The sequence below is a fragment of the Vespula vulgaris genome, chromosome 17, assembly GCF_905475345.1.
Source record: "Vespula vulgaris chromosome 17, iyVesVulg1.1, whole genome shotgun sequence".
NCBI classification, from domain to species: domain Eukaryota; kingdom Metazoa; phylum Arthropoda; class Insecta; order Hymenoptera; family Vespidae; genus Vespula; species Vespula vulgaris.
The window spans coordinates 195,315-218,705 of NC_066602.1; the positions used below are offsets into that span (position 1 = coordinate 195,315).

The 23,391-nt window shown below is 31.0% G+C and overlaps 1 protein-coding gene and 2 long non-coding RNA genes across 19 annotated transcripts in view; 1 reads left to right on the forward strand and 2 right to left on the reverse strand.

Moving 5' to 3' along the window:
• Nucleotides 1–82: 82 nt before the first annotated feature.
• Nucleotides 83–11,006, reverse strand: LOC127070072 (uncharacterized). 2 transcript variants are annotated; one of them, XR_007783947.1, is made up of 3 exons: nt 10,578–11,006; nt 3,290–3,610; nt 83–2,915 (listed from the first exon to the last, which is right to left on the reverse strand). XR_007783947.1 is itself a non-coding variant. In XM_051007932.1 (2 exons), exons 1-2 carry the CDS (start codon nt 10,821–10,823, stop codon nt 3,536–3,538), a joined length of 321 nt encoding a protein of 106 aa, XP_050863889.1. In that variant the 5' UTR covers nt 10,824–11,006; the 3' UTR covers nt 3,272–3,535. The 2 variants fall into 2 exon arrangements, 1 of the variants encoding a protein (XP_050863889.1); XM_051007932.1 differs by lacking the exon at nt 83–2,915 and having other exon boundaries at nt 3,272–3,610.
• An 817-nt stretch (nt 11,007–11,823) lies between these two features.
• On the forward strand, nt 11,824–22,076 carry LOC127070081 (uncharacterized). Of its 8 annotated transcripts, none has more exons than XR_007783977.1 (8): nt 11,824–12,041; nt 12,179–12,472; nt 12,813–13,104; nt 13,246–13,425; nt 13,506–13,743; nt 14,409–19,586; nt 19,693–20,145; nt 20,234–22,076. It is a non-coding gene; the product is annotated as an uncharacterized LOC127070081 (long non-coding RNA). The 8 variants fall into 8 exon arrangements; XR_007783974.1 differs by having other exon boundaries at nt 14,409–19,247; nt 19,337–20,145; XR_007783979.1 differs by having other exon boundaries at nt 11,825–12,041; nt 14,409–20,145; nt 20,234–20,470; nt 21,073–22,076.
• Nucleotides 19,257–23,391, reverse strand: part of LOC127070082 (uncharacterized) — a 61,915-nt gene continuing 57,780 nt past the window's right edge. For 2 of the 9 annotated variants that reach the window (XR_007783983.1, XR_007783982.1), the window contains exons 3-6: nt 21,045–21,658; nt 20,353–20,502; nt 19,916–20,085; nt 19,257–19,531 (exon numbers count right to left, since the gene is read on the reverse strand). This is a non-coding gene — a long non-coding RNA (uncharacterized LOC127070082). Of the gene's footprint in view, nt 19,532–19,915; nt 20,086–20,352; nt 20,503–21,044; nt 21,659–22,644; nt 22,899–22,979; nt 23,350–23,391 lie in introns of those variants that run through there. The other 7 variants (XR_007783986.1, XR_007783980.1, XR_007783984.1 and 4 more) reach the window with 7 other exon arrangements.

Sequence of the window (23,391 nt, forward strand, 5' to 3'; positions counted from 1 at the left end):
GTTCTTGCGTACATCCGACAATAAGTCCTATATGGGTAGTAGAAATGTTAGACCATCAACCAGATTAAGATATGAAAACGTCTTCCTTTTTACTCTTATATTTAAATGGAAAATCAATCAATGTGGTGTTTACCGAATGGTAAGATATTTGAGAGATAAGGTAGAAATTTTTTGTTCTAAAATGTACGGTGGAATATAAATTCTCTGCCATAGGTATATTTTATAATAATTTACTGAAGTTTTAAACAGATTTTATGAAGTCGACGAAGGTATTTCTATTCATAAGTGAATTCATTACAAATCTTCTAAATGATATGAAATCCAAGTTGGCGAAAGAGGTACCTAATATCACAAGTATTAAATTTGAAGTTTGCACATTTAGAAAGAGAGAAATGTCAAAGTCATTCAAAAGCTCCTTTTGTTGACATTACAAGCAGCGATGCAACTCAGATGCAACCACTTCGAGATCCATATTATAAATTATTGAAATTTTCGTTTAAAACTACGTTATGTTTCATTGGACTTCAATTTTCTCGCTTAATGTTTAAGCGAGTATACTATCGTTTAAGTATTACTATCATGGAAATATTTTATCTATCGATTATATATTATTTCTAAAAAGTCATCAAGTTGAAGTGCTATAAAGATTATTATAAAAATAATATTCAGTTTATCAAATTACCAAGAAAAATGATACAAATTCTTCGTTCTTTAGGTAGAGAGATAAAAAGCATGGAATGATTTCTATTTTGATATTCTTCCGTATTTATTCTTTGTACTTGGCGTCCTCTCGGACGTTAGCTAATAACAACACGGCGGCACTAAGTCGCGCAAACGTGGTATATAGTGTAACATACTTCTTTCCATAGAATCGAACCAAATTTTCGAAATAGAATCGAAATTCTATTCCATATAATTTTTTACGATATTTTTGACAAGTTTTGTAGCAATTTTTGTACACTATTTTTATTGTTATCATTATCTATGAGATTTCCTTATTTTTATGATGAACTCTCTGAGAGGACATTTGAGTATAAGGGGTTAAAAAGAAAAATAAAGCATAAATTAAAATCTAAGAAGTAATTGAAATTAAAGGAAAAATAGTCGTTACAAAATAGTCTTAAAAAAAAAAGCAAACGAATATATATTCAGAAAGTGTATCAAATAGTTACACTTTCATATTTCTTTATGCGTGCAGTAGATGTAAACCCAATTGTTGATCTATATTTACTGTTCTCCTAATTTTTCAGAAATTCTCTCAAAAATTTATTAATCATGGAAAAAAGTCAAATAAGAATAAAATTTCATTTCTTAGTTGAGTTCTCAATACATATTTGTTTGCTTCTTTCTTTCATTGGTGTTTATTTATTCATATTTATTTATTTCTTTCGAAGAGAACATTGACATCAAGAAAGTAGTATTCAAAAGATTCTATTTAGAAGGAAAAATTATTTTACGGAAAGACTATCTTCCTACAACATTTATAACTTATGGTTACAGCCACGTCAATCGGTTAGTCAAATAACGATAAATGAATAATTAAATTTTAATATATAGTAATAGTACAAATATGTATATAATATAAAGTCTAATAGATTCTTGCTATGTTAAATGGTGTATTGTATTATATGCATATTGAAAAATTAAATCATACGCATAATGCATTCGGAAAATACAAATATTATTTTACTAAAAATATAATAAAATAACTACTACATGCTTGGTTATATATAATAAGAAATAAACGATTGCAGAAATATAATACTATCATACGACCTAACTAGTTTAGAATGTGATACACGCGATGTTGTATAATATTATGCAATATTATATATGCAATATTATATATATTATATAATTGAATTGAATTTTTAAATTCTTTGATTAGGAATACATTTGTAGGAAAACCTATTCGTTCCTATGAAAGAATTGAATCGGTAACGTAGTCTATTGTTTCGCAAAAGACCTAACCGGCTAATTAAATGATACAATTAAATAGGTTATTGAATTATATTGCTTATCCTATTATCCAATTGTTTACTCGCTTTGATGAGGGGAAAATAAATGAAAACGTTCCATTCTTATTTTCAAAATGATACATCACGTGTCTGTTCACATTCTGGTGCACGTGAGCGCATACAAGAGCACACTCAGAGATGGAGGGAGATATTAACAAAAGGTTCGAAACAAAGGTACTTGACGATAACTATAGAAGAACGTATTACGGACATCCACTGTAATTAAATCTCTGTCAAAACGTATTAGCAGGGTAATTCGCGTTAGTTACCAAATTATTTCGTCCAAATTTCAATATTTATGAAAAGCGCTAATTGCAAATATTTTTTAAGTACATGTCATGAATATTATGACAAATAATTTAAAAAACAGAATTCAAAATTTTTCCATTCTTAATTATATCGAATGGTTCTTTAATTTAAGTCGATAAAATACCGATGACGTGAGCGTGGACATATTATTTAATGCATAATTTAATTTCCTCTATATTAAATTATTTTATATGACATACCCGTCTCACTTTCATTCCAATTCCCCTTTGATCTTTGCCCCGCATGCCCCTTCGACAAATCTTTTTCAGCACAATCGCATATACGCCCCAGTTGAAGCAGCTCACGGTTGGATGCTTTGAAACAGGTAAATCCCTTTCATTTCCTCGTATCATTGTTCCAAGCTTTATAAAACTGCGTCATATTGCTCTTTTGAAACTTTGTCATCAAGCACAAATGATTTTTCTTTTTTTTCCTCTTCCGAGATATTTCCAGTCAGATAATGCATACAACAACATCAAAAGATTTAAGAGCATTTAATGTATGAACAATAGCTAACAATGTCCTTTCGTTTCCTTAGATTTATCAGCTGCTTCTTGAACCACTCTTTTGCTGTCACAATGCAATTCCCTGTATTATAAAAGATGAAATTCATATAAAAAATTGGATAAGATAGTATATATTGGATAAGTTATTTATATCTGATTTCTTCGTATCTCATTTATTAAAATTCAATATTGAAATCGACGGTTGTGATAGTAATACTCTAGCAATAGCAACATGTTTTTTCCGAATAATTAGGCGCCCTTTTCGCTAACTTGAGCATCATACCATTTAGAAGATTTCTAATAAATTCACTTTTCAATAGAAATACTTTCGTCGACTTCATAAAATTTGTTTCAAAATTGAATAAATTATTATAAAATATATTTATGATACAGATTTTATATTTCATATTACATTTTAGAATAAAAAATTTATATCTAATCTCTAAAATATCTTACCATTCCATAAACACAGCATTGAATGATTTACCATTTAGATATAAGATTAAAAAGGTAAATGTTTTCATATCCTAAGTTGGTTGATAATTAGACATTTATCCATGTAGTATCCATATAGAATATATTGTTGGATGTACGAAGAACAGGAAGTGTTAATATAATATATTTTATTTCGGATATAGTATACTTAATTACCACGATGAGTACCATTGAATTTCGTACATCTTTAAAATTGAGATTCAAATATTAGTTAATTTGAAAATTTTGTACTACTTTCAGATTATCAGAACTGCTTTCCCCTTCGTTTCCTCCAGTATATCTCTGAAACAATTTAAAATTCGTAGATTAGTTAAGACTTGCAATAGAAATACAATTGATCATGTAATTGTATAATTATCAAAGATAAATCTGATTACGCTCTTTTAAGTGATATAAAGTACTTTTTCCGAAAAGCAAAAAACAATAATTAAGATGGTATTGATGAAAATCAGTTTTATTTCCATAATATATAATTGAAATTTAATATAAATCACACACCAATGACTAATCTCTAATAATTCACTTTATATTGATAAAATAAATAAAAGACTAGTGAGAATGAAGATATTGTTTCAACCGCTTGAACTGCTTGAAAAACTACTCTTTGGAACGTATGAAGTATACATATTGCGAATATTTATTGTACAACACTTGCTCATATATTATTAATTCGACAACCACCGAAGGAATGACGTAAAACTTTATCGCCGTCTTCTGACAGGCGGTATTAATACCCTGCAAAAAGCTTTGGATTGACTTAGCGACCAAGAAGACACCCTCAGCAAAAGGTTTTACGTAGATTAATCAATATTTCCTATTATATGATCGAAAGAACCGAAAAGGTCATAAGATGTAAGGAAATAAATTTCTATATTGATATCTATTGATTGGATGTATCATTATCCTTTTTTTTCTATGCTCTTCTTTCGTTTCTTCTCCTCCCTACTTCGCTTTACCATTTCAAATTAGATATTAACTAAGGATTTTGAAAATTGACAAATAATTTTCTTCCTGTTCTTGCCGTTAAAAATATATATCAATAAGAATTCATTTTGAGCAACGAATATTGTTTGTATTTTTTTTCGTATATTACTTTCTATTCTTTATCGATTATTTAAGTTGACACTTAAGTTAACTTTCAAAGTTGTCGCGTGTTATCATCGAAAGCGTTGTGCATTGACATTTTCAGTTTTTTGTTACAGTTCTCTTGTATCCTTAAAAATACCTATCAATAAGAATTAAATGCTAATTTTTTTTCACCTCTCGAAAATATCATTTCTTGTGCTTTATTACGTAATTATAAAAAATATGGATTCGGAGAAAATCTCTCGCCATATTCATGTTTCTCTTTTTCGTTATATTATCTTCTTCTCTTTTACGTATTACATTTCAATGTGCTTTACGTAAATTAATTAAAATTTCCTATTACGCGGTCGAACGAGCCGAAAAGGCCAAATGGGTATGAGTTAGGGGGAAATGAATATCTCGACCAAACTGTTTTAATTCGATCAATAATTTTTTTTCATTTTCTCTTTCTTCCATCTTTTCTTTACAGTTTTCGATTGAAAATTAACTAAATAATGCTGACAATTGACAATTATCTTTTTTCTTATTTGTATCCTTAAAAATACCTATCAATGAGAATTAAATTCTAATTTTTTTTTCATCTCTCGAAAATATCATTTCTTGTGCTTTATTACGTAATTATAAATAATATGGATTCGGAGAAAATTTCTCGCCATATTCATGTTTCTCTTTTTCGTTATATTATCTTCTTCTCTTTTATGTATTTCATTTCAATGTGCTTTACGTAAATCAATTAAAATTTGCTATTACGTGGCCAACAGGTCTGAAATGACCGACAAGTATATGAGTTGGGAGGAAATGAATATCTCGTTGAATCTCTTTTAATTCGATATATAATTATGATTCCTTTGTAACTGTCATATGAAATAATCCACATTGCATGACCATTCGAATATTATGACGATTGCTTCTGCTCCATTTTTATTGATCTGTCCCTACCATACATTGAAGAAATGAAATTAATCCTTTTATTGATATTTTCTCATAATGAAAATATCTTTTGAGTCGTCAATATACATATTTTTTATTCCTATCTGACAAAATCGACCAAAGATTTTGTTTACGTAAACAATATTTTCTCTGATCATAATAAAACTAACATCGTGGGTAAATTGATCAGTATGAGAAGTATTTGCTTCTTCATTATGATCGTTAGATATAGTATCTTCCTATGAACAAATACATATATAAGAAAATAGTTTCGAAGAAACCTTCGTCAAAAACAGATTCTTCATCTATCATGGAATATTAAGCATTTAACTTTCGAAGTTGTCGCGTGTTATCATCAAAAGTGTTGTGCATTAATATTTTCAGTTTTTTCATATTTTTCTTCAATAGTGATTTCACGCTTTATATTATAGCTCGCATTTAAAAATAGGAAGAAAAAAAATTCATATGTATATATCTTATGCGCGGACAATGAAGTACATAATATCGATCGGCGGTATTCTATTCTCTAAAATTATCAACGGCTTCCAAAACATTTTTAATGCTTCTTAGCGATACTATGAATCAACGTGCTGGGTTTGAAAGGAAGATGTTTCGCTTTCAAACACCGTTCTTATTTTTACGTGATCCGTAGTATTGTGTTCCATCCCGTCTTCATCATATGATCGAGATTAACCAGGAAGAAGAGAAAGAAGAGAACAAAACGTTTATAATGGCGCTGACGAGGATCCTCGATGGCGCTCTTTTACAAAACTTTATTTGAATGGTGGTACGAGGGGACGAAATATATCTTATTGAAAGCATCCAAAAATAAGCGGCTTTAGCTAGAGGATAAAATCGAGTATGTTGAAACAGATTTATCGAAGGGTTGTGTGCCGTTGCAAATGAAATCTGGATTAAAGGGAATTGAAATGGTACTCAGACAGGTTTATGTTTGAAAATGATTAAATCTGCATGTACGATCAAAAGATTCACCGTTTATCGAGATAATAATGTTAGCCCGGGAACACTTTTAAATTTTGCGTTGAATATTCTGTGTACGTTTACGTCAGCATGTCATTGTTATACCAGTTTAAATAATTATTTAAACTATTTATTAAAGTAATTATTAAACTGATTACCATAGTCAGTTTAAAGAATTATTTTATATAATTAAAAAGGGAAGAAACGTTTAGTTCGATGTTCCAAATTGGTAATTATAGTATTCACGACATGTATTTAAAAAATATTCATTATATTTAAGGTACATTTTCAATAATATAGGGATTTGGACCAATTAATTTGCTGCTTAGCTCGAATTCTCCTGTTAACGATTGATTCGAGATATAATGATCTGAAGGTGCGTAATACGTTCCTCCATATTCATCGTCAAGTACCTTCATATCGAACGTTTTATTATCTCTCTTTAATTGTGTGTGTACATTTGCGTGTGCGTGAGCTTATCAAGTGGACGGGATGTTTCAAGTAGACGGGATGAAATGAGTATGCGATCCTATGGGCGTGTGTGTGTATCTTCCCTTTACGGTAGTTAGTATTCGAAATAATTTGGAGCATTTTGAAGGGATTACTAGGAATGATACCCTTGTTACGAAAAATAGCAAGTGGGAACACTGCACGCTCCACCAATTAGAGAGCTTACTGCCTATATCCGGTAGTTGAATAGTTTTTGCTTGTTCTGAGTGGAGTCCAAATTCTCATTCAAGCACGGTTCTAGGAGTTTTTGAAGAGGGATGATCCAGAATAATATATAAGATCCCAATTAGTCACGATAATGGAAATTATTTATATTATTTTAGACAACATGCTCTCGGATAAATAAATCATATTTGAATTTTATACTGTTTAATATTTTTTTTTTTTTTTTTTTTTTTACCATGTTATAGACAATCGCATAATTCGTTCGTCCTATATTCGCGAAGCTACATTATAGACCATATTATACAATTTCGTGTTTAATATTACGACATACCGTTTTATAATATTCTATAGAAAATTGTATAGTTTTTTATTATTATTTTGCACTATATTTTATACTGTGCAATTTCTCTTCGGTATACTATTGTATAATATTCAACAAAGAAAGTATAATTAGAGTTGTCAGATTTAGGATATTTTTGTTTAGACGTTTATACGATTTAATCGTATAATCGTATATAGAGCCAAATGTTGCATAACTGTTGACTATTTCATGATATTATTGCGTGTTTGCATGATTCCTATAATACTACCTATTGACGAGTCCGACAGATTGGTTGATTTTTTTGGCTGATACTAGTTGAATTGTTTGCTTATCGGTCAGTTAATCATTTAGAGTAGAGATACATAATTCAATGAGAATGAAAATACAAAGAGCTAAATGGAGAAACGATTTGTCGAGAGATACATATCGGCAATCGAACTGGTATTGTTTGTTTTTGTGATTAATTATTAATATTAGTTTTCGTTACTATTAGTTTTCGTTTTTTAATTCTCGCAACTTCCTCTTGCTTGAAGCGAAAGTCCGTTTCAGAGAGTTTCAAGGAGATTCTGGCATATTTTTCTGATAGAAATAAAATTCTGCATGTTGAGTCAAATATTGAAATAAATAATTAGAACGCTTAGAAAATATACTAAAAGATTAATTGAACATTTTTAATATTTTAGGAAAATTCTGAAATATATGTTGCAAAATTAAAACATCAAAGCGATAGAAATTTATTAAGGTTCATTATTTCTTTAATGTCCACGTGAAAATCGTTTAATTCTAATAATTATTCTAAGAAGTAATCGGAAGGAGTAATTAAAATTTATTCTACGAAGTAATCGAAAGGAGTAATTTAAAGATGCTCGAGTGTTCACTTTGATGCGTTGACATTATCATTATTCTCATTATCTTTCAAGAAATGAAAGCTACGTTGAAATGTGATTTATATGAAGTTAATTATTTATTATACATTTTCAGGAAAATTAATAAGGTGAATCGAAATTATAATATTATTCTCTTATATAGTATTATATACGAATATATGTACTTAATTTTAATTTTATCTTCATTTACTTTTAATTTTTTTTTAATCTTTTCATGCTTCATAAATTAAAACAAAAATTTGTTAAATTAAGAAAGACGAAGACATTTAGCAACCGCCGAGTTTACACATACCGATCCCAGGCAAATATATCAAAATATGAAATAGATCTCAGATGGTACACTTTCCCGATACATATTTGACCGCTCTTTTCCTGAATGGCTTCCTTTTTTATTTAAAATTTTTTGTTTGATTTCAATTTATCTTTTGATTTTCTTATTAATTTTATTTTGAATCATATGGTGATGCACAAATACATGTAGATACTTTATCAACATGTAGACAAATATATAAACGAATAAGTATATAAATGTTATTAGATTTTAGTATATGGTGATATATATATATATATATATATATATATATATATATATATACATATAGAATTGGTATATAAAAGAATAAAGAAGATTCCTTTCATGAACGTGGTATATATAAGAAAAAATATATAAATTTATCGCTACGCTAATTTTAAACAAGATGTAATAAACTTACGAAGGAGTAACGAAAATAGTTTTATCTCCATCTGTTAATAATTACGTTCTATAGGACTGGGTGTATAAAAACCATTAGCCCTGACTAATGCACTGAGATCGATAGATCGAAACAAAGAAAAGAAATTCAAATACAATTTATCTTATCGAGAGCATGATGTTCAAAATGATATCGATGATACAGATTCCATTATCGTAGCTTTTATTCTTATATATTATTCTGGATCTTCTGTCTTTTTGAACTTTCAAGAACTTGCTTAGAAGATGACTTGATTCAGAATAAGCAGCTTGTACTGTCTTTGAAAAATGTAATAAATTCAAGTATCGAATCACGGTATCACCACCATTTATTTTGATCCCAACGATTTTTCATAAATTGATGAGATATGACATCCCAGATAATTTCATCACAATGTTACCAATAATTTTCGATCGATAATAGCGAAAAGATATTAATTTCTCTGCTTTTTTCCTTCTTTTTTTCCGATTTGATTCCCCCTATCGATCACTCTTAATACTCATAGATTCCGATCATTTTACTTTCTAAGAATCGAATTTTTTTTGATATTTACTAATCCACATTTATTCTTTTTTCGAGAAGAGATCGTTAGCATTACACAAAAAATACAATTCAGATGATTGTGTTTAAAAGGGAAGATAATTTCATAGAAAAACTATCATTTAACAACATTTATACCAGTTGCTATGAGCGATGTCAGATAGTTGATGAAATAAAGATGGCTAGAAAAAATTATAATAGATTTCTACTATGTCGATAATTAGTGATTGACTAAGTATTATATCAGTGTTATAAGTGCGCTCATTGAGAAATTAAATCATTCCGATGATAAATTTGGAAAATTCAAATCTTATGTTACGAGAAATATATTAAAATCACTGCTATACTCGGTTACATGTAAAAAGAAATAAACGATTGAAGAAATATAATATTTCCATAGGAACTAATTAGTTTAGAACATAATATACGAAGTATTTGATAAAAAGAAGTACGATTGGATCATTCATTTAAGTTGTCCAACAGAAGGTAAATTTTTAGGAAAATAAATGTCGATCGGATAAAAGAACTGAGGCACATCGATGTGCAGAAGATTTAATTAAATGATGGTAATTTTCCTATTCGCAAAATCAGGCAGGAAATGTGCGCACACTTATTTCCCTCGGCTTGAACTAGCAAATTCAAGTGCGCACAAGAGCACTCACGGACGGACAGAAATAATAACGAATCCTTTAATACTACTTGACGATCGTAGGGGAGATCGTTATATGTAGATGTATTTTCATCAAATCCCTATTAAAATGTATTAATTATAGAATTCTGGCTACGTAATAAATTAATTTGTTGAAATTACAATATTACTCTAAAACGTAAATGAAATATTATGAATATTTTGGAAGTACACGATGTGAATAATATGACAAACAATTTAAAAAATTAATTCAATATTTCTTGTACTTTTAATTAATCGAATGATTACTTAATTTAACTTGATGGAATAACGACGACAAGGTGACGTAAACGTGGAACAAATCGATAAATCTTTTCTACGTCTAAAGGTTTAATCATTCTGAAAGTTAAACCTTAGATTCATTTCGATTTTTTTTAAACAAGCGTGGACTCATAATCTTTACACTCACCTTCGACTTCCTTGTCTCTTGTATCCTCTTCTTCTTCTTCTTCTTCATCTTCTTATTCAACATTGATTCGAAAAACTTCTTATTGGGTGTAAATGTTAATCGCAGATCGATCTTCTTTATCGCCCTCAATTTCACTCGTGGCATTGAAATATGTACTCTTACGATATATACCATTTTCAAATTGGTATCGTAATTAACATTAATTCGATATTCAATAACAATGGTAACGTTATTATTGATAGTCATTTTGCTATCTAGACTGCGTTGAATTCTTCAGAGGATAGAAGAAGATAAAATCAAAAAAGATTTCGCGATGAAATTTTCTTTTCTACGAAGGAATGTTCTCTCAATAGAGCAAAAAGTCTACTGTGACCGACGATCCGTATGAAGGACTGTCGCACATCCGAATGAAGAACCTATCTGGATGCAATCGAATATATCCTCTTACTGAAGCTGCATACCTTTCGATCATTTGAAAGGATATATTCCCTAGCCTCGTACCACCATTCGAAAGTAGCATAGTGAAACAGTACTATATCGATTTCGAGAAGGTTCGTCGTCATGCCAATTATACATTTTTTCTTCCTTTTGTTTCTTTCCGGTTAATATCGATCACCTAACGAACATGGTATTGAACAAGGTATTACGGATAAGTTAGATAGAATAAGATGTTTCAAATGGAAATATCTTGCTATTGATTTCTGCACGATGATCTATGATATTCCCTAGAAACACTAGAAAAGTTTTGGAAGACGTTGATAATCTTAAATTATGCAATGTCATCGTCCTATGCGTAATTCAATGTGTGCTCTCCATGCATGAGATATATGGATATGTATTTTCTTTTTTCATTTTTTAAAATTCGAACTATAACATAAAGAATCACGTTCCTGGCGATGAACTATAAGGGAAAACAAAATTTCAAAGGACGATTAGATACTTCTCATGTTGATAATAATTTTTATTATGAAAAAAAGAAATTGGAAAAAAATATTGTTTGCATAAATAACATTTTTGACCGACGGTTGACAGATGGAAATTAAAAATGTGTATAATTACGTTCACATGGTATCTTTATTATGAGAAAATAGCAACAAAAAATTAATTTCTTTTCATTTAATATTATCTTTTGGTAGGGCGCGACGAATTAATCGAATCAAAAGAGTTTTTTACAATATGCAGTTATGCAATGTGGTTTATTTCATATGGTGGTGACAAGAAAGAGTAACAGAAGGTCGAATTAAAAGTGATTGGTCGACACACTCGTGTCCCCCCACTCATATCCTTTTCGACTCTTTCGATCGCGGAATAGGAAGTTTTGATTGTATTGCGTAAATTGAAATGAATTACCCGAAAAGAAAAATAAATATAACGAATGATTCTCTCTGAAAGCATATACTTTGCCACTGTGTAATAAAGAAAGAGAGACGCGTGTTAACTAAAACAATAAAAAGAGAACAGAAGGTAATATCATGAAGCAAATTTTCAAGAAATATTTCTTTGCTCCAAATTATACTTTTTGTTAAACATTTTTAACGATAAAAATGGGAAAAATATTAATAGCCGATTATCAAAATTCTTTAGTTAATTTCTAATTGTAGATTGTAAAGAACAGAGGGTGTGAAAATAAGAAAAAACCAGAAACAAGAAAATAAAAATAATTTGTCCAGTTAATGAGATCATCATAGGAAAATCTACTTCCTTCGGACCCATGACATTTCGATTCTTTATATGGTGTAATACGTGGTATTAATTGATCCGTGTAGAAGATAATATAACCCCATCCACCAAGCCTCGCCTCGGAAATTAGCTGGGTGTTCGGATGTGACGATTTCGGGAAGAGTCTCGCCTTCGAAGGTCATCCTTTCAATAATTTTTGAACGAGTAATGTGCAAGTAAGTGGTAAATAATCGCCCAGAGGAAACTTACAAGCAATCCAAACGGTAAAATTTCTTCATTCTCACTTGTCTTTTGTTCCTTATCCATATAAGGTAGATTTATCGGTAATCGTTAGTATGTAACTTATTATAAAATTTCAATACAATATTACGGAAATGAAACTGATTTTCGTGATCAATGCCATCCTTAGTATTATTTTGTTGCTTCTCGTAGAAGATATTTTATATCGCTTAAAAGGGCGTAACCAGATTTACCTTTGATGACTGCACAATTTAAATGAACAATTGAGCGTCTGTCATGACTCTCGACTAATCTACGAATTGCAAACTCTTCCAGAGATATAGAAGACGAAACGGAGGCGAAAGCAGTTCCAATATTCTTGAATTATTGCGAAAGAGCAGAATCGACTGCTATCTGAATTGTAATTACTTCCAGAGAAGATACGAGAATTTCAACCACGCTCAACGTGATAATTAAACATTCGACGTCCTAAGTGAAACGCATTTACATTGCACTTCCTGTTCTTCTTTACATCCGACGATACATCCAACATGGATAATATAAATGTCCGATCATCAACCAGATTAAGAAACGAAAACGTTTTCCTCTTTAATTTTATATTTAAATGGTAAATCAATCAATGCTCTGTTTATCGAATGATAAGATATTTTAGAGATAATATATAAATTTTTTGTTCTAAAATGTATTGTGAAATATAAAATCTCTATCATAGGTATGCTTTATAATAATTTATTGAATTTTGACACAGAATTTTATGAAGTCGACAAATGTATTTCTATTGATAAGTGAATTCATTAAAAAACTTCCATATGGTATGAAACCCAAGTTGAAGAGAAAGGCATCTAATTATCTGGAAAAAAACATGTTGCCATTGCTATAGCATTACTATAGCAACCATCGACTTCAATATTGAATTTTAATAGACAAGGTACGAAGAGATCAGATATAAGTAACTTGTCACGTATTTTATCTAATTTTACTATGTTAATTTTATCTTTTATAATATAGCGCATTGGATCATGAAAACAGAAGAGTGGTTCAAGAAACAGTTGAAAATTCTAACCAAAAAAGGAACATCGTCAGCTATTGCCTTTTATACATTATGTGATTAAAAATACCTAGGAAAAGGAAAAAGAAGAAAAAACATTTGTGTTTGACGATACAAGACCAATGGCGCTATTTTATAAAGCTTGGAGCGGTGGTACGAAGAAATGGGAAGGATTTACGTTTTCCAAAGGATCTAAAGGTGAGTGGCTTTAGCTGGAAGGTATATGCGATTATGCTCAGAAAGATTTGTCGAAGGACCGTCCGACGTTCCATGGGCAAGGGTCAAAAGGGAATTGAAATGAATCTGAAGGAGATATATCATACAAAATAATTTAACATACAGGGACGATCAAAAGATTCACTGTTTTTGGAAGTAATAATGTTAGCAGGGGAATACTTTTAAATTATACGTGAAATAGAAAGTCCACGTTTACGTCATCGTTATTCCATCGATTTAAATTAAGGAACCGATTGATATTATTAAGAATGGAGAAATATTGAATTTTGTACTTCAAATTGTTTGTCATAATATTCATGACATGTACTTGAAAAATATTCGTAATTAGCGTTTTTCATAAATATTGAAATTTGGACGAAGTAATTTGGTGCATAGCGCGAATTATCCATTTTGGTATGTTTTGAAAGGAATTTCATGATAATGGATACCCGTACTTATCGTCAAGTACCCTCGTTTTAAACCTTTTGTTATTATCTCTCTCTCCATCTTCGTGTGCTCTGATGCGAGCCTATCTATGTCAGACGAGTGGTCGGGATTGAGTGCGCGGTCATTTATGCATGTATGCGTACACCTGTCTTATCTTCATAATAAGGAAAGTATGTTTTCATTTGTTTTCCTATCTACAGACCAAGCAGATAATTGGAAATTAGCTCTATAGTTCAATTGTCTATTAAGATTCATCGTTTCATAAGACGGTTACATATTCTGCAGAGCATTAGACTATTTTCTAAGCATCAAATTGATTTGGAATATAATATATGAAATATTTTATACCTGTAAGTATAATGGGAGCATTGTTTTGCATTCTCCGATAGGGAGTAAATTTCTAGGAAAATGTACCCGTTCATGCAGAAGAATCAAATCAATCGTGGATGGTTGAATCTGCAAAAGATTTAACCAGGGAATTAAAGGATTCAGCCAAATGGATAATTGAATTATAACGCTAATCGTATTATCGAATTCTCTGCCTGGTTTTATGAGAGGAAAACTAATGAAAATAAACCTTTTTGTTTTTAAAACATGATAGGAGATGTACAGACACACTACTCATACCCACCCACTCATTCCCACCCACTTGCACCCGCGCACGTAAGCGCGCACGTGCACGGAGAGAGATAATAATAAATCGTTTAATATGATGGTGCTGGATGAGAAGGTAGTGCGTACGTGCAGATCGTTAAATTCCGATCAATACCCGTTAATAGAAGAATTTGGAAACATGGAGGATCATATATCTTTGCAAAAAAATTAAAATTTTGTCCTTTATAATTTCCTACGATGTCTATGATAAATGTTGAATCAATTCTCTTTCCACATTATCATCCCTCGCATTATGTATGAGATCTCTCCGTTTTTTTGTTGGATGTCATCACTATCACTCTTATCGTTTTCTTCCCGTATAATATTTATTTTTTCTAACATATCTATATAAATGTCTATCTGGAATTCCTCTTTGGTATTACTTATGACACGAAACTCACTTGTGTTTGGATATTTTGTCGTTCTTTTAATGAAAATGAAATAAGTAATTGAAAGCGTTGGTAGTCTCAAATTGTATATTACGAAATCACGAAACGATATATACCAAAAGAATATTACTTTTCTGATTTTCTGGCTTATTAATTTAGGGAACTATCTATTTCACTTGAAGTTTCAATACGAAGCGAGTTCAACTTCCAAAATCTCCTCAGTTTTATGATTGCTTGTTTACTCCATCAAATATCACTACCTCGTACGGGGTGTACTCACGTACCATTAGCAGAAAATTCGTTATCACTCTCTTTAAGTGGTTTAGTGAAGCCCCCAGACCATTGTGAATGTACTTCTTTTTCGTAAAGCCGACTAATATACTTTTCATATAACTTGGTAATTTGACCATTTCTTGATTCACTAACTGAGTGGTTCTCTCGGAGGGGAAATACGGGAAAAAGAGGAAGGTAATATTAGGAACGCATAAATGTGACGAAAGATTTTCTCCGAGTACATGTTTTTATTATTGTGCAATAACGAAAATGAATTCTCCGATAACTTGGTCAATATGTATTTTTTTACAAGGAAGGAAAGTGATATATGGAGAAAATGTTTTCCCGGAATATGGAAGTAAATATAATTTCCGATGAAAACATTTTTTTACAAGAGGAAAATTTTTTTGGAAGTAAAAAATTTTTGTACTTTCTACTTCGACATTCCTTGAAAACATTGTATCCAATATTACTTTTCCTTCTTGTAAACAAATACCTATTGCTTAAGTTAACAAAGACTTCCTTTTCTTTATTACGTAATAGTAATAAAATATATGGCTTCAGATACAATCTTTTCTCCTATTTATTTTCTTTTTGTAATATTACCTTCTTTTTTTTTACGTATTTCTTGAACGTGAGGATCTCAGAGTTATTTAATGATTATGGAGAATCCACTGTTTCCACCGCAACTTTTTGAGAAATACATTTCTCTGAAGTTTTCTATTGAAGTGGCACAAAAAAACAAATCAAATAATCGTCCAATTACTAAGTTTTATTTAAAGAATATCAGTCGATTTCACGAAAGAGAACATGGGAAGTGCTTTCACAACTGAGCCCTTGTATATTACAAACTCTGAGCCCTTCTCTGATCCGCTTAAGGAGACTCGTAAGTGAAACTTGTATATATAGTGAAATTTGATGAAGTAAACAACCGATCCTAAAACTGGAGAAACAGATTTTCAGAGCTGAAATCAGTTCGTATTGAAGCTTCGAGTAGTATGATAGATCCCTAGAATAATTACTGAGAAAATCAGGAAAGTATTATATTATTGTTATGTATCATTCCGTTATTTCGTAAAATGCAATTATCTCCATTTCGTTTATTTCTCCATTTTTTTTCTTTTCTTTTTTTTTAATTAGGAGAACAGCAAAGTGTCCAAATACGTACAAGTCTCATGATATAAAATATAAGTAGTGAGGAAGAATTCCAGGAAGGCATTTATACAGTCACGTTAGACAAAATAAATATTAATCCGGAAGAAAACGATAGAAGTGATAGTTTTATCATCTAGCAAGAAAACGAAGAGATCTCAGTGGAGAAAGAGATGAAAATGTTGTAATTGAATTGCTTCAAAACTAATCATAGATTTTGTAGAAAATAATAAGGGATAAAATTTTTGTCTTTTTGTAAAAAAATATGTTCTTCAATATCTACGAATTAACATAAATCAAGCAACCTTATAATACATTATGTGTTTTTAAAATATATATTCTGATATACCATGTCTGCGCGATAAAGTTCCATCGATTTGTTCAGAGCTGACGTCCGAAAGGCTCAGGGCAGATATGGTTATTACGTTTTACGCACATTAATTGCTTACACGGACGGAAAGGTCAAAAATGAAATTAATTAAGGGAAAATGAACTTCTGTTTTATTAATGTACCATATTTTTTAATTCGACGTATTACTTTTGCCTCTTCTTTTCTTTTTTTTCTTCTTTTCTTTACAGTTTATAATCTGAAATTAACTACAGAATGTTGACGATTAACAATTAATTTTTTTCATATTTATGTGCTTAAGAATGACTATCAGTAAGAATTAATTTCTCCCTTTTTTATCTCTTGAAATTATCATTTCTTTTCTTGTATTACGCAATGATAAGGAATATTGATTCAGAAAAAATCTTTCGCCATATGTTTTTTTTTTTTTTTTTTTTTTTCGTTATATCATCTTTTTCCCTTTTACGTATTTCATTTGAACGTCGGTTTATACAAGTCACTAAAAATTTCCTGTTTCGCGGCCAAATGGGCTGAAAAGGATATCGGTTGGAAGGAAATGGATTTCTCGACCAATCTCTTTTAATTCGGCCAAATATTATTCGTTCGAGTAGCGGTATGACTAGACGGAATATACCTTTTTCAAAGGATTCATAGATGGGGAGCATTAGCTAGAGGGTATAATCGATTCGAGTCAAATAGGCCGTTGAAAGGTTGTCCGACTTTGCAGGTGGAACATGAATCAAAGTGGAATTCAGATGGAACTGAGGAAAGTTTATCTTCTAACATAATTAAATCTACGAAAACGATATAAAGATCCATCGCTTTTCGAGATAATAATGTTAGCCCTAGAATACTTTTAAATTATACGAAAAATGTTAATTCCATGTTTACGTCATAGTGTCATTGTTATTTATCAATTTAACTCGAGTAGTTGTTTTATCTAATTATAAATAGAAGAAATTTTGAGTTCAATGTTTCAAATTATACACCATAATATTCACGATATGTAATGAAAAAAAATTTATCATATTTAATGTACGTTTTTTAGTAATATCGAAATTTGAATGAATTAATTTGCTGTGTAAAGCAAATTCTCTTGTTTATAAGTTTTGATTGGGTTTTACTGAAAATGCATGTACGTCTTACGTTCTCCATACGTATCGTCAGGTACTTATCGATTAAACGATTTGTTATTACCTCTTTCCATGCACCTGTGCTCTTGTGTTCGCTCATGCGAGCTAGTTCATGTGGGTGGGATTACGTGCGCGGTTCTGTGGGCGTGCATGCGTATATCACCTCCCTTATTTTGACAAGAAGAAAGGTATTTTTTCATTTATTTTCCTCCCAGTAAACCAAGCAGAGAATTCGATAATAATATTAGTAGTGCATTTTAATTACATATTTAGATATATTATTTAATTTGCAAATCGAAGTATCACGACTAATTTAGTACTTTCATAGGAACGAATACATTTTCCTACAAATTTATTCCAGACTGGACAATTTCAAAGAAAGATCCATCATACTTCGAGTAGTCAAACATTTCGCATATTACGCTCCAAACTATTTAGTTTCTCGGAAAATACTATCTATCTCGATCTTTTTATTTCTCATTACGTATAACCGAGTATAGAAACGAGTTCGTTATATTTCTAGTAATATAATATGACAAATTTATTTAGCATTTTTCTAATATTTACTCGAATGATCATAAGTGTACATATAATAAACATTTACATAATGTGGCCATTCCCCAAACGTAGTATAGATCTATTATATTGTTTTCTTACTATCGTCGTTCGATCAAATGGTCGACATCGCTCAAAGTAAAAATAATAAATATTGTAGGAAGAAAGCTCTTCTTTCAGATACGCTTTTCTTTTAAATACAATTTTGGAAGTCTGCTTTTCTTGATAATGTCGACGTTCTCTTCACGAAAATTATATAAATATGAATAAATATGTACCAAACACAAGATCCTCCTTGAAAAGTAGATAAACTAAATTCGATGTTTACAAAATAAACTAATCAAGAGGAAGAGATGAGGTATAGAGAAAGACCGATAAGCGGAATCGAATGGAAAAAAGAAGTATATAGCCAAAAAGAAATTTCCCCTTTGAGATCGTATCTATCCATTATTATGGGTAACATTGTGAGGAGATTATCGCGGATGACACAATATCTCGTTAATATATGCAAAACAGTGAGGACCAGAATAAATGGTGACAAAATTTAATTTGATAATTGAATTTATTGAATTCTTTAAATAGGAGTACAATATTGATCCTGAGTCTTGTCAACTCCCATACAGGTTCTTGGAGACACAAAAAGATGGAACTATATATAAGCACCTCCGCAGACACGATAATGGACTATACCGTCTATATCATTTCAAACAACACTCTCGATAAGATATTTTAATTTAATTTTTTAATTTTTTTTATCTTCATTTACCAGTGTCAATTGATTATTCAGCGGGATCATTATTGCTATTATACAGCCAGTCCTGTAAGAGGTAATTATTAATAGAGGAGGATAAAACAACTTTCACTTAGAACTTTGTAAGTTCATTACATATTGTTTAAAGTCAGGTTGTAGATAAAATTATATAAAATTTTTCCTTATATTTGCTACGTCCAGTAATGAAATTTTCACTATTCTTTTCAGACGACAGACAGATTCTATGCATACATATACATACACACACATATATATATGTGTATATGTATGTATACACACACATTCACAAATTCGTTTGAACATTTCGTAGATCGTAACGCGCGAGGAACATGAAATAATTTTAATCTAAAATTTTAACAATTTCTAATTTTAATCTCAGAGTGGTTGCATCTGAGTTGCATCGCTACGTGTAATGTCAATAAAAACGAACCTTTGAATGAATTTGCAGGTTGCCTTCACTTTCCACAGATGAAAATTTCAAACTTTTTGAAATGGCGGTCGTTCGCTATCTGTAAAGTAAAAATGATTGATTTGGACAGTTGCCAGATCGGTCATCCTTTCTACTCCGACGAGGAAACATCGGACATCTGTCGATGCCGCCTGCAAAAAATGAAGAAAATTTCGTTCACATACGTGTATATATGAAAAATATTATTTAAGGTAATTGTAAAACAAAAAATGTAATAAAAAAGGAGACTGTTCAATGCTAACATTCCAAGGTGTTTTTATATATTTCTTGTTTTTACAGTTTCTCCAAAACAATAAGAATATAACACGATCAAATCAGAAATTTAAAGCAGAATTTTTACAAAATTTATTATTATAATTATTGCTCGCCGCTAACGGAGGAAATGAGGAATTACTTACAGCAAATTGCCAGGAATAAATGCACGTGGTAGCCATTGATGTTCCTCCTTAATGGTTCCTTGAATTATGCGGTCCTCTCTTCTTGAGGTGTATATAAGGAATATTAACTTCTCGCGAAGTGTGTGGTAACACCGCATGGAAAACTATATCCTGGAAATAGAAGGAATTATCAGTTTAATACTTTATATCATTGCACTCTGTTTTCGCATAATAAATAAAAGAGAAAATACATGAGCTGATTTTAAACAGAATGTAATGATACTACTAGTGAAAACAGTTCTATCTCCCTCCGTTAAAAATTATGACCTGCAGATTAGTTCTTAATAATGCATTACGATTCATTTATCGAAAGACAATTCTGTAACAAACCGTTGATTAAAAAAGGAGACTGTCAAATGTAACCATTCCAAGGGATATTCGTGTTATCTAAATATTTCACTAAATTTTCGGACAGATAACCCCAATTATACTATTTTCTCTGTTTAATATTATACAATAATATATCCGAGACAAATTGCACGATGTAATATATAGTGTAAAATCATAATAAAAAACTATACAACTTTCTATCATATATTATAAAATATACTATGTATAAGACAGTAGAATTGAACAAAAAATTGTAGAAAATACAGTAGAATGCGTTAATATTAAATTATAAGTATATAAAATTCAAATAAGATTTAACTAACCGAGAGCGTGTTGCTTAAAATGTTACAGATGGTTGCCATTATCGCGACTGGTGAGGCGCTTTTATATTACTCCCGACCGTCCATCTCCAAGGGCCTCCATGAACGTGCCTTTGGGACGACTCGAAACAGAATGATCGTTTCATTCGATTCCCGCTGATGGATCATATCCCCCACCACCCCGCAGTAACTCGAGCATGCGCTGTTTGGTCCCACTCCCTCTTTTACATATATCCACGAGGGTAGCATCTTCGTTTACCTCTTCACAATGTTAACAATAACTTTGGATTGATATTACCGTAAAAGGGAAATTTCTTTGGCCTTTATCTTACTTTTCTCCTTATGATCCCTTTTTCTCCTGTGATTCCACTCTTCCTCATTCTCTATATTCGTATCTTTCCGATCGTTCCACTTTGAAAAAATCGAATTGTGTTTATCTTCTTTCCGAAAGGAAAATTTTTGTTGGTATTTATACATTCATATTTATATATTTTTTGCGAAAAGCATTCAAAATATTGTTATTAAAAGAAATGGTAATCAATCTCATAGAAAATCTCCATACAATATTTATAACTTACGACTTGTGCGATGTGGATCTGTTGATCGAATAACTATGGCTAGAAAGAAATATAATAGATATCTATTGTGTTATAATAAATATTATGATAGTGTTACATTCAATGTTTGCTTGTTCACAAAAGAGTCGTAGAGACAATACATTCGGAAACTACAAATGTTATCTTACTAGAAATATAATAAAATTGTCGCCATGCTCGGTTATGCGTAATAGAAATAAACAATTCTCAAATAAAGATTGAGTAATAAAATATCTTCCAAGCAATTGATTGGTTTGGAACATAATATACAAAATATTAGATAACTGGAGGGATTATTGGATCATTGTTTTCACTTCTTCAACAGGGAGCTAATATCAAGGAAAATGTACTCGTTCGAACGGAATAATTAAATCAGTTTCGCGCCCATAGCTATGAAAAGATGTAGCCGAGTGATTAAATGATGTATTTAAATAGATAATTGCGTTATACAATGTTCTCATCCAATTGTCCGATTCCGTCATTGGTTTGATAAGGGAAAGACAAATGAAAAAACACCTTTCATGTTTTCAAAATCAGACACGAGAGGTACGCTCACAGGACAGCGTCACCCATTCCCGTCCACCTGAACTGGCCCATCCAAGCGTGCCGAATCACGGATGGAGAGGAATAATACCGAATCGATTAAAACGAACGTACTTGATACGTAGGGAAGACCGTAATACGCAGATGCATTTTGTTCAAATCCCTATCAAAACGTACTGACAAGAGAATCCTGACTACGTAGCAAAATACATCGTTGTTTTTACAATATTACACTAAAGCGTAAATTAAATATTATGCATATTTTTTAAGCACACGATGTGAATATTATGACAAATAATTAAGAAGGTTGATTCAACATATCTTCTATTTTTAATTTAATGGAATGATTACTTAATTTAATTTCATGGTATAACGATGTCAAGGTAAATATGGAACAAATCGGTAAATCCTTTAATCATCCCTACAGGTTTAATAATTTTGAAATTTTAATCATTTAAACCTACCTTGATTTCATTTCTATTTTCCAGCGCTCGTTCTTCAATCCATGATTAAACCTTCCATTCTCATAATCGTTTCTATTCTCGATGTCATTTTCTGTTTTTTGCTTATTATTTTTATTATTCCCGATAGGTCTCGATGATCCATTTAACTTCGTTCTCACGATACACCGTGTTAGAAATTTTCCAATTTATATCGGAATTTACAAAGTCAATGTTCGGCCAAGGACAAACATCGATACGATTAGAATTAAATTTATCTGTGGAATCATCATCCTCGAGATAATATCTGTCTTCGATTAAATCGTGAGCGAACGTGGACAAATAATCTATACACTCACCTTGGACATGTTCATCTCCTGTATCTCCTTTTTCTTCCTCTTCGCCTTTATCGTCGGATGTCCCTTCGTTGAACTTTTCCGATCTCAGTGGATTATATCCTCTTACCGAAGCTGCTTACCTTTGGATCCTTTGAAGGGATATATTCCCTAGTCCCGTACCTTCACGTGAACGTAGCTTAGTGAAACAGTACTACACCGGTCTCTAGAAGATTTGTGCTCATGGTCATTATAACTTTTGTCTTCCTGTTTCTCTTTTCCTTTAACTGCGATTAGTTGACGAACACGGTATTGAACATGGTATCACCGGAAAGTTAGAGACAAGGACGATGCTTCAAAAGGAAATGCCTTGCTACTGATTCCAGCACGATGATTTATGGTATTTCCTAGAAGCACTGGAAATGTTTTGGAAGAC

Coding starts and splice junctions, on each gene's coding strand:
- LOC127070072 (XM_051007932.1), bottom strand. CDS start 10,823: ATGACTATCAATAATAACGTTACCATTGTTATTGAATATCGAATTAAT. Junction 3,611..10,577: donor AAGAGACAAGGAAGTCGAAG/GTGAGTGTAAAG, acceptor AAATTGTTTCAG/AGATATACTGGAGGAAACGA.